Raw genomic sequence first — 17,617 nt, 5'->3', positions numbered from 1 at the left:
ATGCAGCTACATAATTTATGACTCCTCAAAAAATAAGATCTGCTGTAAGTTCTCAGACTTATTTCACCATGAAATTCTTCCCTGCTGGCTCTCTATGAAAGTTTTACAGAACTAACGGCAGACAGAACAAAGCTTCAGATTCCCTAATCTAGTCTTTGTTGTTGTTTCATCGCCAAGTCGTGTCAGACTCTCTTGTGACCCATGGACTGTGGCCCACCAGGCTCCTCTGTCGATGGAATTCTCCAGGCAAGAATACTGGAGTGGGTTGCCATTTCCTTCTCCAGGGGATCTTCCCATTCCAGGGATTTAACCAGTGCCTCCTGCTTGGCAGGCAGATTCTCTACCACTAAGTCACCTGGGAAGCCCCAGTCTAGTCTAGCCCCCTAGCTTTGCGAGAAAGGGAAAGGCTGCACAGCAACTTTTCAGAGAGCCACATGGGCAACGGCAATTTCAGCTGTGGCCCAGAACCGCCGACTTGGTCAAGCTCAGAGGACTCAGAGGTGGGGGGGTCGGGGGTTGATCCTGGGAAGCAGCTCACAACAGACATCCCCTCCCTGCCCTCTCCCTGCTCTCTCAGAAGTGTCCACTCTGGCCTGGGGCAGTGAACCAATTACTTCAGATTTATTTCCATAAAACCTTTCACTTTCACAATCTCTCCCAAGTGGCTTGAGTCTGCCAATGGATAATTTTCCAGCTCTCAAAGATGAAGACAATCTTGAAATCAAGCCTTTACATTCTGTTCAGCAGTTCTGTTCTCACAGGATCTTTTTGGGGGGAAGGGGGAGAATCCTTAAACTTTCAATCTTTTCATAATTAAATTAAAGGCCTTAAAATGTATCTCCCAAATAGGGTATAATTAATTCAGTATGAATCCAAAATTCCTTGATCACAGAGGGAATCCACTGCATTAGATCTGTTGTACTTATGCCTCAATTTGTATAGGTAATACAATTTTAGTGCATATTTTTATGCATGTGTATTTTTAAAAAAAGCTTGAACAAAAAAAATTACAGGAGGGTTCTCGCTTGCAAAATTCTCATTTGCATATTATACCCTAGCTTGTTCTGTTTATCTTATTTTCATGCTCAGTTGTAAACAAGTCCCAGGGATAGTCTTACTTACACTTCTTATGGTCTGCAGAACTAGGAACTGGAACTGTGTCTTGCTGCAGGAAATACCACATAAATATTTAATAACAGACTGGTTGATACTCGGGCACCTTCTCAAAAGACACACCATATAATGTGAAAGGATTATCTCCTTTCCAATCAATTAGAATATATAAGGTATGCAGTGCATGCTTCAGGATGCAACTTTATGGTATGCTAAATTGCTTCAGTCCTGTCTGACTCTCTGAGACCCTCTAGACTGTAGCCCGCCAGGCTCCTCTGTCCACGGGATTCTCCAGGTAAGAATACCGGAGTGGGTTGCCATGCCCTCCTCCAGGGGATCTTCCCAACCCAGGGATTGAACCTGCCTCTCTTGCGTCTCCTGCGTTGGCAAGTCGATTCTTTATCACTAGTGCCACCTGGGAAACCTTATGAGAAGCTATCCCTCTCTCCTCCTCTCATGCATGCACACAAACATTAAACGGGAGGAGCTCCATCAGTCAGTTTTCATGCCTCTTTTGCTGGTCTTTTACACAGGTCTCAACCTCCAGATAAGCATTTAGAAAGCAGAAAACAACTGCTCAAAGGCTGAGGAGCTCTAAGAGTGTCATCGGCCTGAGATGCAGAATTTATCAAATATCTCATCTTCAGTTTCATTGCTATCTAGTACTTCTCCAAATGCGGCATTTCCATTGACTGACATTTCAGCAACCAAAAAGCATCATCTATATGGAGTAGCATCCTAGGGGCAAGGTGGACCAAGGTGCGGTGCCCCCTCAGGGGAGCAGTTGTCCCTTCCCCCGACTATACATGGGAGATGCAAACAGGGAATCTAAGAATTTGGTCCAAAATGCTCCACTGTGCCTCACTTACTCAGACTCCAATGAGAATCAGATGATTAAGAAAGAAAGGGCCATTAAAGGGCAGGTTCAGAGGGCTTTCCAAATGCAGGCAGCCCTGGGGATGTTCATATTTTATCTCAACCCCTCAGGCAATCAACTGCACAAAGCAATTTTCAGAGGCAATTTAGTTGGGTGTCTTTAAAATGGCGGATGCTCTAACTGGAGAAGGAGCCACCTCCCACAGAATGCCACCTTCCCTGGGCCTTAGTGTTCATTATTAATTAGATAATTTTATTTTTAAATCATATGTAGGGTTGCATTTTCGGTCAGCAGTCCCCTTACCAGTCCTGACTGGAGGCAAGTCTTTGACACTGGTTGAAACAGCTTATTAAAACATTATTTTCGTCTCACGTTGATGTTCATCTCTCCCATCCCTGTGGTCCATTTTTAAGGGCTCTTCCCCAGGGACACTTCTTACTTTCTCACATTTCTCGAGGACCAAGGAAATCTGACTTCATATGCCATAGACATCACCCATAGACCGCAGCCGAGAAAACCAAAGGCGTCAGCCTTGGGGCACAATGTTTGGATGCTTGCTGTCGCCTGGGTAACATTTAATTAGGCTCGGATTGTGGCTGGGGTGGGGGTGCTGGTACCTGGGTAACCTTTATCACTGTGACTAAATCTGTGGTTGAACAATCAAAATGCAATGCTTGCTATGATCTCCATTCCTCACCCTCTCTCTTCTTTAGGAATTGGACTAAATCTGCCCTCACACTCCTCCGTGTGTGTGTGTCTCTCTTTCACACACACAGGTCTTAAATGAAGGAAGCACTGTTTGTGTTCTTTTTAAGCTGTGAATGACTTATTTTCCTAACTAAATTATGACCAGTGGGGATACCTAATTCTTCTGTGGAACCCTTTACAATTCCCGGCTTCTTAATAAACACTCAAAAATATGACTTGACTTCTTAAAAAAAGCTTAAAAAGCTTATGCTTTATTCCTCATCTTCCACCATTCTTTCTAGCCTGTTTTCATAGATGCTGAACAAAATACCCTACAGAAAACACACAAAAGCAGGCAGTAAAAAAAAGTAAAGGGGCTTGAGCCGCCGGCTGTGGTGGCCAGCTTTAAAAAAACAAACGAACACCCATCCACCACCAACAACAAGTCTAGCAAAAACCCAGGGCTCTCTGGTCTCTGGAAATGAAGACAAAAGCACTGACATTCAGCATTAAGATGCCATCCTTGGTGGGCGACGGGAGCAGCTGTTCTGGATGCACTTAGTCGGATTTAATGGCGGGGTCATTGACGATCCCCCAAATGGCTACTGGGCCCAGGCAGCCAATTTTCAGCTCCCCTCCTGCCTGTGTTTGCCTGTGTTGAGTGGCTCCACATTGCTCATGAGGAGCAATTGCATGAGAGCCATTACAGCCAGCAGAGTAAAGCATCCTTTTGACTCTTAAAAAAAAAAAGTGAGATGAATGGGTATTTCTAGGATGGTCTGAATGAGCCTTCATTAACAACCCTGGGAAATGAAGGTGCCCGCACAGGCCAATGAAACATCATTTTATTCCTTTGACCACACCTGCACCAGAAAGACAAAAACAATCACGTGCACGATAAGGATCTATGAATATAAAGGATCGCTCACTCTCAAAGTTGAGCCAACTGTAAACCTCACAGGAATTACGCTTAGTATTGCATACACTACCAAATTCTGGATCTTCTCCTCGGAAAGTCTGGACCTCTCACTGTTCCAGAGGAATTCGAGTGGGGGCAAGCAGGCAAGGTTTGCGGCAGCGTGTGAATGGGAGCACCGGGGCGGGAGCACAGAGCAGGAGGGGCTGGGAAGGCTGAGGGCAGGGGGCCAGCCGAGAAAGGCGAGCAATTTGCATGAAAATGGGAGACCCCTTCCCAGGCGGGCGGCAATGACCTCAAGGGATGTTAAACAGAGGTCTGGTTACTTCCACAAAAATAAGGCTCTTTATTTGCCGTGTTTCTTCTAAGACCAGGATTCTTCCTATAACCTCGAATGATGATGCAATGAGAAAAGATGAGCCCGATGGGCCTGTGGGCAAGTGCCTGAACCTGTGTGTGTGCTGAGAGAGAAAACAGGAGGATAAAGCGTCTGCTTTCCCTCAGAAATCACAGGGTCCCTGAGGGTTAAGTCAGCCTCTCAAATGCAAGTGAAAGTATAGTTGTGTGCTTTATCTTTCAAAGGTTAGGAGCAGGGCTGAAAACACATTCATTACTGGCTGTCATAGAGGGGTTGATGTATTCTAGGCGCATACAATTAGGCTATAATTCTGTACAATGACAGACTAAACATACAAGTCTAGACAGAGAAAGAAGATGACTGCAAACATTCTTAGACCTTTTCTAAGCATTTTAGTATTTTCTTATCAGTCTACCGGCAAATGTAAATCCTTGCCTCATTAATGTCAAAGGGAGGAAGGGATTCGCATGAGTTAAATTCAAAGGGCTTGATTTCAATTCTCCATCAAAAAGCAATCTTGAGGCCAGATATTTTTAGCAGTCACTCAGCACAAATCTGTGGTTTATTTACCTTCTGAAGAAAAGGCATGGATTCTTAAACAGAACCACCCATACACACATCACAAGGTCAATCACACCATATAAAGCTTTTTGTGAATGTGATCTAGGAGTTGTAAAACTAGTGACAAAATGTACACATGCCAAGGTCTCACTATTTATTCAGTTGACTAAGAAAATAAACCACAAGAAATCTCAGTTTCTTAAAACTGGCAAAATCTATAGTCACTTGTTGTTTGGAGAGAAGAGAGAAACAAGGAATAGGAAAGATCAGAAGATGTTACCCATGGACTTATTATCACAGCAGGAAAGCCAGCTAGCACCTTTGCTCACATCAGCACAGGCAGGGACAGGACCATTTTGCAAATAGTCTTCAACCGTGCCCTGAGGTCCTGCTATGTCAGCACCTTAATGCATCTCCTCCATTTTGCTCTCACACCCAAAGGACTTTCCTAAACTCAGCCATGCAATGTTGCTGCCCCCTACACATAACCAGCAACCAGCCATGTGCCTTCTGACAATGCTGAAGGCAACTGTTTCTCTAAGAAACACCTTAAAATAATTTTTTTAATTATTACAAAAAGGAAGCCAGCCAATATATAAAGCCACCACTTCCCCTAGATAATAATAATCAGCAAATATACAAGTCCGATAGATTTTCACCAAGGGAGGCAATTTTACTACTAGCTTACATGTATCGTTTTACTGTGTGATAAGCACTGGTTCAACATCTTGACACAAATTAATTCATTCTATCTTCATAAAAACTATGAGGTAGAAGTGATCATCACCGTTTTACAAGCAACAAACTGAGGCACAGGACGGTTAGGTAACTTGTCAGAGATCCTACAGCAAATAACTTTTAGAGCTAGGATCTAGACTTTGCATTATGTTGCTGGTGAGGATCTGGGTTAACAAAAATGTTTAATTATTACAGCAGACAGATGTAGCAAAATGATGAAAAAAGAAAAAGATTGAAATTAATTTTCATTCTGGTATCCCTCGTCCTAGGAATTTGTTTGTTGTTTTGAAATGTTGTCTAACACAGGCAATCATGGGACACTTTCCATGTCCCCTTCTCTGCTGTTAGAGGCAGATAGAGCTAAAGTTAAGTTAGGGAGAAAAGCAAATAGGACTGGAGAGTGAAATAAATTCCATTCAGCATGGTAAACCCAGCTCAATTCTCGTGAGAAGATTTACCAAAATGATTCTCATCCAGCATGATTAAGGTACAAAAAACACATAGAAAAATTAAAAAAAAATTTATGACTGTATTTGAATTTGGACACATAAGGAAATATAAGACTGTTGCTCTGTTGTGAAAAGACTCAATCGTTGAACTTTGGCTTGAGTGAGAACACTGGGGAGTGTTCGTCAGGCAACACCTGACCTCTTCTCTCAAGAGAACGGGTCTCACTTGAGTCCACCTTAGATGTGGCCAGGAGTGGTGGTATACCAGGGCTAATCAGCACAGACCAGCCCCCGCCACACAGACATCTGTTGAAGGATTTTTAGGAAGTCGATGCTGCGACCGCTCTGAGAGAGTAAGATGACCCTAGATGACTGGCCATTCCAAGAACTCGAGTATGCCAGAGGCAGGCAGCACTTGGCGACCCCAGGGCTCACATTCTGGGGAAGGGGAACCAGAGGACGCGTGACCTCATCATTCAGTAGACGACCCTCACCTTCTGCACAGAAAGTAACACATTCCAGCATCCTGCTCAAAGAATATTCGTTCAAGATGACTAAATCATTCCACAAGACCTGCAATCTTAAAGAAACAAGCCAGCTGAATCTCAAAACCATATTTAAAAACTAGTACAAGGGTTGAACGAGTACACATGCACAAATCTGGCCATGCTGCCGCGCGATCCATTACCTGCCCTTGAGGCTGTCACCAATCCTTTATAAGAGATCTCCAATTCTTAAAAATAGCAACAGAGGTATAATAACATGAATGTAAAACACACAGAAGAGCAATCCTAGTTCCCCACCTACAGCTGGGCCTCTGTATCCGCAGGATCCTTCTCTACAGATTCAACCAACTGAGGATTGAAAATATATACTTAATTCTAGAAAGTTCCAAAAAGCAATACTGGAATTTGCCACAGGCTGGCAACTATTTGCATAGCTTTTAGGTATTACACATTGTATTAGGTATTATAAGTAACCTAGAGATGATTTAAAGAATATGAGAGGATGTGCATAGGTTACACACAAATATGAAGCCATCTCATATAAGAGACTTGAGCATTCATTGACTTTGGTATCCACGGGGGTCCTGAATCAAGTCTCTGCAGGCTCCCAGTGCCACTACACTTGTGTCAGAGAGGACAATGAATATAATAACTCTGCTAGCCTAAACAAAAGGAAACAAAAACTGTTTGGACATGATGCAGAGTGCAAATATGCTAGTCTGTATGTGACTGTTAAATGCCTGCTCTTCTCACAAGAAGATAAGAGTAAGCAAAGTAGTGACTGTTTTTTTGTTGTTCATCACTGTGTGTTCACCCTTCCCCATCCCACGGTGCCTGGCACACTGTAGGCGCTATCTAGGTTATTTTTTTTTTAACTGGCTGAAGAAACAACTTTTTTTTCCCCCTATTTTTTCAGCCACGCAGCATGAGGAATCTTAGTTTCCCGACCAGGGATTGAACCTACGCCCCCTGCAGTGGAAATGTGGTGTCTTAATCACTGGACCACAAGGAAGTCCCTAAGAACAGCTCTATTTTTTTTTTTTTTTTTAAGGATTTGACCTTCCTCTTGTTCCATGCCTCTCAGTTAACTTAGATTCTTGAAACTCTAAATGCAGAGGTTCAGCTGACTCCATTTATGGGTTTGAGGTACGTGCTTCAGCTTCTACGAGTACCAGGAGTGGGGAAGACACACTAGATGTGGATCCACTTAAAAACAGATCTCAAAATTTCCCGTAAAACCCTTCCATCAGTTCAGGAAAAGCTAAAGGCTTCCTTGGGTTCATCCAGCAATCACCCTATTGATCTCTGCTCACCCCAATTTTGCATCCTCCTCCAAGATAACATCTTTTCTCTCTAAAGCACACTCACTTACCTGAACTGAACCTGATGTGTGCTTTTATCGTCTGTGGTAGTCTTAGTTAGAAACCTTCACCCCACTCTGAAGGTGAAGGTTCACAGGGCCTCCCCTTCATGGGCTGCATTCTAGATGTTTGGTCCTCAGAGGAGAGGCCCAGCCCTGCACAGTGCAATCAGGCTGGGGAGGGAAGCTCGTAACATCTTCTTGGAGTTGGCAAGAATGGGAAGGTGCTGTGTGTCCAGGGGCCAATCTCTGGACACACAGCCTAGCGTAGCACTGCTATAACTGGGCAGGTAACCAATCCTTACTGTAGGTTTCAGCAGGAAAAAGAGGGATAATGGGGTACATAGGCTAAAGCAGTGGTTTGGGGGACCAGAACTTCCTAGTCCACAGAGTAATGCCAGGTCTCTGGCTCAAAAACGGTTCATTCTTTAGCAATTCTTGCAGTCGTTCATTTTGTAATACACTGTCATTGAATCAAGTCAATCCAAGTATGAATGAACACAATGAACATCACAGGATTCATTTACCAAAAAAAAAAGTCATAGTAAGAAAGCCAAAACAACCTACAGAGAGAGGATAAAAGCTTGAACTTGACATTTTGAAACATACTTGTTGGAAAAGGGTACTTTCCTTATTTTTCTTTTCATAAGATGATTTTAAAAGTCATGGAAATGTGTAAGACATAAAAATACGACATAACAATGAGATAAACAACCACATACTGTACCTTAATTTCAGCAAATCACGTGCTGTCTGATAGGCTCTGGACCATTCTCATTTTGTCTCATTGCCAAGTTACTTAAGAGTTGGTTTTCACATGGCTTTGCAGCAATTTTAACTTTTAATGAACCAGCTCTTATTAAGTTTTTCTTAATACATTTACTCAACTCCATGCTTGAAAGCTACGATTCATTTGATAACTGAAAAGTATGGGATTTTACTCTAAGATCAAACTGAAAGAGAAGAATGATTCCAGTCTCATGGGCATACTGCTGCAGTCAAGTGTGATGCATGAAGAGGCTGACATTCTGTAAGTGGCTTCAAATCTTGGGAAGTACACGGCCAGTGGAATATGATACTGCTGTGCTGTACTCAGTAACTCAGTCATGTCCGAGTCTTTGTGACCTCAATGGACTGCAGCCCACCAGGCTCCTCTGTCCATGGCAATTCTCCAGGCAAGAATACTGGAGTGGGTTGCCATGCCCTCCTCCTGGGGATCTTCCCAACCCAGGGATTGAACCCAGGTCTCCCACATTGCAGGCAGATTCTTTACCATTTGAGCCACCAGGGAAAACCAAGAATACTGGAGCAAGTAGCCTATCCCTTCTCCAGGGGATCTTTCCCACCCAGGAATCAAACCAGGGTCTCCTGCATTGCAGGCAGATTTTTCACCAGCTGAGCTATCAGAGAAGCCCAATGGAATATGATGCAGTCAGTCAAAAAGGCTGAACTTCATTGCTGATTTTTTTGTCAATGCCAATAAAATTTGCAATCATACAACAAAATCATAAAGACAGAAAAGAGTAGTCTCTGTTTTACATAAAATTTAGGTGATATTCAAGAAATAAAATGCCAAATGGCAACTGTGATAGATCAATGGCAGAACTTTTGAGAGACACACCCCAGGTTGAGTCTTTACAAACCAGTAACTGTTCATAATCCTCAAATGTGACCAAGTGGGAGAAGCATGGGTCACCCTCACAAGAGGAAGACAAGGTGGGTGAGTCTGACTACCTCCTCAGTGAAGCAGCTGGTTAGCAGCAGCATCTTCATAAATGACAAATTTTTGTGTCCTTACCTTTAATTATTCAGTAGTATTCATTTTCATCTCTGAAAGAAAGGCTATCTTAACAGTAGTTTGGAATTCCAGACTCTTTTACCCACACTAAGTGGGAGATAATGCAATGATGAAATGATGATACATGTTTCATTGAGATAGAAAATACAGAAACACACATATTTCATTTTCTTGAGAGGGAGAGTGCTTATGGAATTCTGGGAGCATCCAATTTGTATTCATAACTTCATGTGAGTAAAATTCACATTTAAATAGACTACAATCTCTTAAGCTCAGAGTACAGTGAGTTAAGTATGAAATTTTTAAATTTACCCTGGAACTTAAAATCTTCTAAGACTCCACAAAATAGAAACCCACACAATGGCAACTTAAGAGTTAGCTGACTTTCTTAAAAGGTGGCTTCTTGCTCACCTAGTTGATAAGAACAAACACAGAGAATTCTTTAGCAATAAAAGGAAGTCTTTTCCATGCCCCAGGCAAAGCTTTCCAACCAAGCGCCTGTTTGTTTCGAATTCTAGGTTGACTACTCTATAGAACTGAAAGCCTCACCTGGAACTTCAGGAGAGAATCTTGCTGAGTGTCGGGATACAAAAAGTTTCAGTTCTTGATCCAGATTGCATTCAATCAGGTTTGTGTCCCATGATCGGATTCCTAAGGAAGGAAAGGAAGACGGATGACAGACCACCAGTTAGTCATTTCACTGTGGTTTGGAAAACATCACTGCAGCATTTCTCAGGCTTTAAGGAAGGGTGTGGAGACTCTTTTGCTGAAGAGCTTGGTGAACAGCAGTGGATGCCCACAAAATGGGAGGGCGGGGGAGGTCTCTCCACCAGGCCACAGGGGAAGGATAACTAGCAGTGTGGACTGAACTTCTGCCCCTCATAATATGTAAATGCAGCTCTTCTCGAAGAGCAAAAGAAAACAGCTATTAGGAAAATGACAGGCTTTACTCCTGAGAGGGGGCAGAAAGGACAGGAAGATGGTGAGCTCCGTAGCAGTTAGGGGGCTACTAGACAATTGCTGGCTTTCCCATGGTCCACTTGTACGTGGCTAGAAAACGTAGAATGAGGGTGGGAAGTAAATATAGGGGCTGGCATTCAAGTCCACATGTCTGTTTTTAAAGGTTTTCCCAGTGTGCATATGCATTTTGTATGCGTATCTGGTTACTCTTCTTCACTCCTCCCATTTTTGCCCTTCATTCCTCAGCCCCTGAATATGAATCAAAATGTGTGTGATCTTTGCTAAGAAGGCGGATCTCAATCTTAAAAGACGTGGCCTACCTGTCCTCCCAGGCGTTTACCTGACTAGCTTGGCAGACAGCTCTCTCATTCACAATTGTTAGTTGTCCCGCATTTTCTTATCCAGAGGCAAAGAGATGTGGCAACTTTTTATATTTTATAAACTTCTACAGAGTTGGGGGCCATGAACTATCTATTCCCATAAAAGTTCACAGGGCTGGAAGCTGGGGTGAGGGGAACACGGGGGCAAGGAGTGCTGATGCCCTCCCTCCCTCCTCTCTCCTGATCTTCCAAAAGAGGTGGCTAAAGGGGAACCCAGAGAACAGCAGAGAAGGGAGGGCCAGGCAAAACTGAGGAATCACAGAACTCTGGAGTGTATTTTTATATCTTCCCAAATAGATGGCTCGTGGGAGAACCATTATGTAGGCAGTATCCTTGACTCTACCCCTGCATGGAGCATCCTCAACCGCCAGAAAAAATCTCTGGAAGGGCAATCATTTACTCTCTATCTACCAAAGGCAGGGACTTGAACACGTAGGTGTATCACACAGGTGAACTATCTCTGAATAAACACTTGATCGTTTAATCATTTTTGCTGGTCATAAGTCATGCATACAGATTTGGGAGTATAAATGGCAGTATGTTACTTAAACATACCTCTTAAATTCTTAAAGTATATCTGCATTTACCCCTATTTAAATCTTGTTCAGTTTTCCTATTCTGCAAAGAATCAATGTAGATACACACACAAACTACAAAGATGCTGTAAACTGAGTTGACTATACATCTAAAATATCTTCAGATGATACACCAAACACCTTTCTGAATTATGAGAAATATTTTCAAATAGATGTACGTCCACTAAATAGAGGTAGATAGTTCTCAAACAATCCATGGGAAGGAGTCAGGTGTGCAAGAGTTAACATTCCTAAAGAGAGGCTAAATTATAAGGGAGAATTTTATGGGTCTCCCTGGAAACATTAACAGCCTCAGTTTGCATTTGTGCTAATGGAGCACTTAAATTTTAACAAGAAAGGCATGTTGTGATTTTGTGAATCTTTTTCATGCAGAACTGATAAAGAGGTTTCCTTTTTGTTCCACAGAAAGCTTGACAGGTGAAGAGGTCTGAATTCATTAAAATATTTGACTTCCACATATATATTCTATATATTCAGCTAGCGTGGAAAATCATCAAGCCCCTGCCTGAACTGCTTAATTGGAAATTGTTGACTGGATTATCTATGCTCCAGGTCTGAGCTCCCCTTTGTCTTCTGGCTTGTCAAGTAGGGTCAATAAGTTAATAATGAGACATATGTATTTAAATTAAATTCATACGATTTTTCTGCCTTTGTTCTAAGTAATGCCTAAATTGCTACATTATTTGAATGGCTTCATCTAGGGCTATACATAGACTTGTTCTAGATTGTTGTTTGCCATTTTTCCCTTGGCTTCAATTAACTTGTCATGACACAGGCAATTAAACGTTTGCATTTTCTTTCATAAACTTCTGCTTCTATGATTTGTAATTTAAAAGTGGAAAAAGCATGAAACAGTAGAAAAATCATTTAGTAATTTTTAAGTTCCATTAGCAAACAACTGATAAAATGATTATTTCTCTTTTTTATACTCCCACTGAAATTAAAAATTCAGGTTCTCTTTTTCAAGGGAGCAATTTCCAGCCAAATTACATCTTAAGAATGCATAATCACTGCTACCACTTATAAAATAAAGGTTACAATGGATTTACCGGTTTATTTTAGTTGAAAAGGAAAATTTTGGAACCAGGCCACTTTCTATACCAATTTTAGAAAGAAAATACTGTGTAATTACTTTGTACCTTCCACTGGATAATGTTAGTAAAGGGAAATAGTACCTCTCAATGAAAGCTCTTACAGCATTCAGTTGGTTTATATATCTCCCCTTTGTGCCTAAGAGGAAGCCAGCAGGGGACCCTCTAAAGCTCACAGAACCAAAAAAAAGTCTTCTTCGGCCCTTCTCACATTGTCCCCTCCCTGAGTTCATGACTGGAGGGGACAGTGGTGTGCTGGTAAAGAGGTTCCGAAGAGGCTTTCAGAAGGAGGTCATCCTGGGCTCTGGTGGGGAGGAGAAAAGCCATGGAATTTTCTGGCCCTTTTTTTGACTATCCCCCCAAACCACGCCAGGTCAAATTCTTCCCTGGGCCTTTGCTTCTCCAGCAAATCTCTGTCATGACTATGCCCTTACTGGCTCCTCACATGGGGGCAAAATAACTCCACCAGTTGGAGGAAATCAACCTGCACTTCCCTCTTTTCCCAGCCATGCCCCACATCACGAGGCATGAGGGAATCTTAGTTCCCCCACCAAGGATCAAACCTGTCACCCCCTGCATTGGAAGCATGGAGTCTTAACCACTGGACCACTAGGAAGTCCTTACCTCCACTTTTTAAACTGGGCCCAGAGAGCATCTGCCACAGTTGCCCTATAGCTAGGCACCCTGAGAACTCCCCTGGAGTCTTCCAGCCCTGGAAGCTAGTCCCATCTCTGTCTAGCCTGATGACCAGCGGGGAACAAAGGGCCTTTCCATCTCAGTTCTGATTCCAGGAGGAGCGGTGCACAGAGGGAAGGCTAAGTGCACAGAAAGTTAACAGATGAAAAAAAGAGAAAAAAAGTGTGTGTGGCAGGAGGGTAGGGGGCAGGAACCCCAGGACAAGTCAGGGTGAACCATAAGGAAGAGCCACGTCCTCTTACTTTATACAGGTTAGACTTCACCAAGTTTATTGATGATGCAAGCATTTTATAGGATTATTTAATAAAAGCAACATTTTTTTTAAAGCCTCTCATTTTAAGGCTAAAATCTATATCCTGAAAGAAACAACAGACAGAAAGCATAAGGAAACAACCATAAAAATGGTACGTGGGTTCCATCTGCTACTGGGACCTATGACAAGTTGATTTTTTTCCATGAGCTTTAGTTGCTCCCTCTCAGAAATAGACTTTTGAATATTTTTTGCCCAATTTCCTAAATTATTTAACTACAACCATAAAATTCTATTTGCAAAACTATATTAAATAGTGATCTGAAGTCAGATTAGACTCATAAAGAAATAATTAAAAGAAAATGCTAAATTCAATAAGGTTTTCTTTTTTAGAGAAAAGTTTTCCTATTTTTTTCCCCTTGACTTAACCTTCAATTTGCTTTTTTTCCTTCTGTTTTAAGCCAACAAGTTGATGTTCATAATTTATATGTTCTGTGTAATGCAGGCAAGGGAGGTTCATCTTACACATAGTTCATCATTTCAAAGCACTGATGATAAATAACTTAGATCTTGGCTGGCATCTTACATTAGAAACAAGCAAAAGAAGTGATTTATAGTAAGTTATTTATTGGCATTAAAAGTTGTAACTTATTTAAAAGGTAAACCTTTACAGAAGATTAACAATGATTCATCAATTTAACAACCTTAAGTTTGGGGACTGGCTTATATTTGGATCATAGAACTCGTCTAGTAGATAATACCAATTAAGCAGCACAAGCAGAAATCCATCTGCCTTTTGATTTTGAAAAGTATGAAGACGGATGGATATAATAAATGTATCATTCCCCAACATTTCTTTTCATTCGCACCACCTCTTTGTTTTCCCATTAAAACAAAATGGAAACAAAGCCCTAACTCTTTCCTGGGTTCTTAATTCTCTTAACCAATTTAGACTTAGACTGAAAGCATTCAATAAATAACAATGTAATTAGCAAAACTTACATCTAAAAATCCAGGGCAGTAGATGTTACATACATCTATCTTTCTGATGAACAAATTCTGCTGATTCCCAATGCTAACCAGAGGAAAGTTACACTCTAACAGCAATTGAAAACAAACTGACACTTAGTATTTTTCACATGTTTTAGTTTAAAAAAAATAAAATAAAATGAAGCAATGAAAACTTTTCACAAGGCTCTAGAAGTAGTTTTGCAAGACGTGAGTGTATGTAGTCTATGTCCCAAAATAAATTGGAGGAGGGGAGACTGCTAAAAATGGGGATGACTGTTAAGTCTACCTTGGAGACTAATTAGGAAGGGGACAAAGGAGGTGCCAAGGAGTAGTTGGTGGAATAACAATGGTTTGGCATGGAGTCCTGCATAACTAACTAAAGAAAGCTAGATCAGTCTGAGCAAAGACTGTTCTTTCAAACTTATGAAATGACCAGACCCTACATTATGCATTTTGAATGCAGCTGAAGAAGGGAATGATGGTTTTCTGTCCTTGTGTAACCAAGCAGGACCCTATGAGACCTTCCTGGGACAGACCCCTGCCCTATACCCTCTGCTTAGTTCCTCTCTGAAATACCTAGATATTAGTATCTGAGGCATATTTCCTCAGTTATTTTTCATATGCTAAAATCACCATCAAATGGAAGAAATTAACTACTTGATGACCATCAGCACATAGTCCCCATTAACACAGTCTTGTTGTGCTGTGCCTAGTCACTCAGTCATGTCCAACTCTTTGCAACCCTGTGGACTGTACCCACCAAGCTCCTCTGTCCATGGGGATTTTCCAGGCAAGAATACTGAAGTGTGTTGTCATGCCCTTCTCCAAGGAATCTTCTCAACCCAGGGATCGAACCCAGCTCTCCTGCATCGGCAGGCGGATTCTTTACCATCTGAGCCAGCAAGGAAGCCCAGTGTAGTCTTGTTACCTCATCATCAATCTAATTCTCAATTAGAGAATGGTGCATGAGCTGATCACACACTCTGGGACACCCTCCCGCACACTGCCTTTAAAAATGCTCTGCTGAAACCCTTGGGGGATTTCGGGGTTTTGAGCACAGGCTACCCATTCTTCTTACATCAGCATCTTACAATAAAGCTGCACTTTCCTTCACCACAACCTGGGGTCAGTAGATTGGCTTTACTGTGTGCAGGTGAGCTGCCTCGAGTTTGATTCAGTAACACTAGGTTTCAAGAAGCATGTACTCAGCCTCCATGGTGGGCTGATTCAGGCCTATTGATGTACTTGCATTTCCGCCATCTTCCTACAGATTTATTTTCTGGGTTTCCCATAGAGCCTTAAATCATCAAATGGCAAAAATCCAAGTCGCCAGGGTCTCCAGACTCACAGAGCCTCATCAGGATGAGAGGGGAGACAAGCAAGAGGGGCAGAAGATGAACCGCTTTCCCTGCGGAGAGGCTGTGGCACACAACCGGGGCCAAACCCCTGGAGCATCTCCATCTTGCTTCACACAACTGGTCCCATGGGCACCCGCCACCGCAGCCATGGTATCAGAGTGACCTCTGGAGGAGGAGGCCCTGCTGGAACCTGAGAGCTGAGGAAGCATCACATCAGGCCCAGGGCAACAGCCAGCCTGCCCTGTTGCTAAGTCATCTCTGACTGTCAGAAAAGCTACGGGAGCAGTATTTCCACTCAGCACTGGAAGGCCCTGTGGTTTGAGCTGCATCCGAGACCCCAGGGCCCAAGAGAGTGATCTCCAGAGGAAAAGCAGCATCTGTTACTGTGCCTTAGGAAATGGCTTTGCTCACTCATTTGGTTGATTCTTAATGGGATCAATACTGCTATTTCAGAGTTCCCTGCAAAAAGCTGACTAAATCAGGGCACAGAAAAATCAGGAAGGCGTGCTGACTGAAAAGAAACCTGAGGGGGCTTCTGGGGGTCCCAGGAACGTTCGTTTCTTGATCGGGATCACACAGCTATGTCTGTGTGTGAAAATTCACCAAGCTCCTCGTTTATGATTTGTGCCTTTCCCTCACTACACAATACATCAATAAATTTTTAAAAAGAAAAGGGGCAGGAAGACAAAATTGAACTTGATCACTAAGTTCCAGTAGCGTGAAAAACAGTCGAGGCCACGTCACAGTGACCGATAACTTGGATGAATCTAGTTTATCCTCAAACAGAAGCAGCTTGAATAAACCCCCTGAGAAATAGGGCACTAAAAGGGTGATCAGCGGAGTAACAAAGCAGGAAGATAATTACATGGAAGGCGACTGCTGAGCCACCCCCCTGCATGGGGTGCTGCCCACAAGTGGATGACTACTGCCTTTGTATAAAGGCAAGCTCTAGAAATTGCTCTTTGATCTCCCGGTGATATTAGCCCGTCCCGCACCAACATCATGACAGGGCGTGAAAACCACTGATCTCCCTGTGATGTTAGCCTCGCTTGCACTAACATCATGACGGGGCCAGAAAACCAGTGATGCTGCAGTACCGGCATTCTGTCACTTATGAGTGGTGTGACCTTGAGCTGGTCTCCCTATCCCTGCCTCTCTGGGCCCCATGTCCAAAATGGGGATGAGGGTCCCTCTCCTCACACCACATCGGATGGTTATGCACCTTTTATACATAAAAAAAAAAAAAAAACCACCTCCTGCTTTATTATTACTTCCCAGCAAAGGTGCTGATAAATAATATTTTTTTAAAAAAATCCGAAGTCATAGATTCATACAGCAGCCACACCCAAAGTCAGTACGTGTAAAATTTTCCAAGGAGAAAATGTGCAAATAAACTAAATTAGTACAGATCAAATTAAAAGGACTATAGTTTGAAAAATGAAGGGTTATTAGATGCTCAAATGAGGCATTTCACTATTGACCCAGCCTGTTCTTAAATTTTTTTCCGAATAAAATAACAAGTCTGCTTTCTGCTCACATTTCTTTCTTTCTTTTTTTAAGACAAAAAGTAACACCAGTGCTTCAAAGTTAAACAAAAGAACCAGGTCCGCAACTCGAGTCTCCACCCTGCAGCCTTTTGTTCTGGGCACAGGCGACCGTTTCCAAATGCAGAGGCAGACCACTAGAGTTTAATTTTTTTTTTTTTTTTTTCCATCTAAAACAAGGTTTTTCTTGCGTCTTTCATGGGGAGTTGGGGGCGGGCGCGGGGAACGAGGGCTGCGTGAACGCCCTTTGTCCGCCTCGGGCTGCCGTAGAGACCGCAGTGCGGACTGCACCACGCCCACCAGCCCGTCTCGGGGCAGACGCGCTTCAGCACCACCCCGAGAGAATAGAGCGCGGGCTGTGGTAGCGG

The 17,617-nt window shown here is 42.7% G+C and overlaps 1 protein-coding gene across 1 annotated transcript in view; it reads right to left on the bottom strand.

Moving 5' to 3' along the window:
• The window catches only part of MAP1B (microtubule associated protein 1B), a 94,540-nt gene that overhangs the window by 75,508 nt on the left and 1,415 nt on the right, over positions 1 to 17,617 (bottom strand). Inside the window, exon 2 of the mRNA XM_081518517.1 lies at positions 9,913 to 10,014. Coding sequence (XP_081374643.1) covers positions 9,913 to 10,014 — 102 coding nt within the window. The remainder of the gene's footprint in view (positions 1 to 9,912; positions 10,015 to 17,617) is intronic.

The sequence above is a fragment of the Giraffa tippelskirchi genome, chromosome 8 (genome assembly GCF_054371585.1).
Source record: "Giraffa tippelskirchi isolate mGirTip1 chromosome 8, T2T-mGirTip1v1.2.pri, whole genome shotgun sequence".
NCBI lineage: Eukaryota > Metazoa > Chordata > Mammalia > Artiodactyla > Giraffidae > Giraffa > Giraffa tippelskirchi.
Note: the sequence above shows the minus strand (reverse complement) of the source record. Positions and strands in the feature narration are given on the sequence as shown.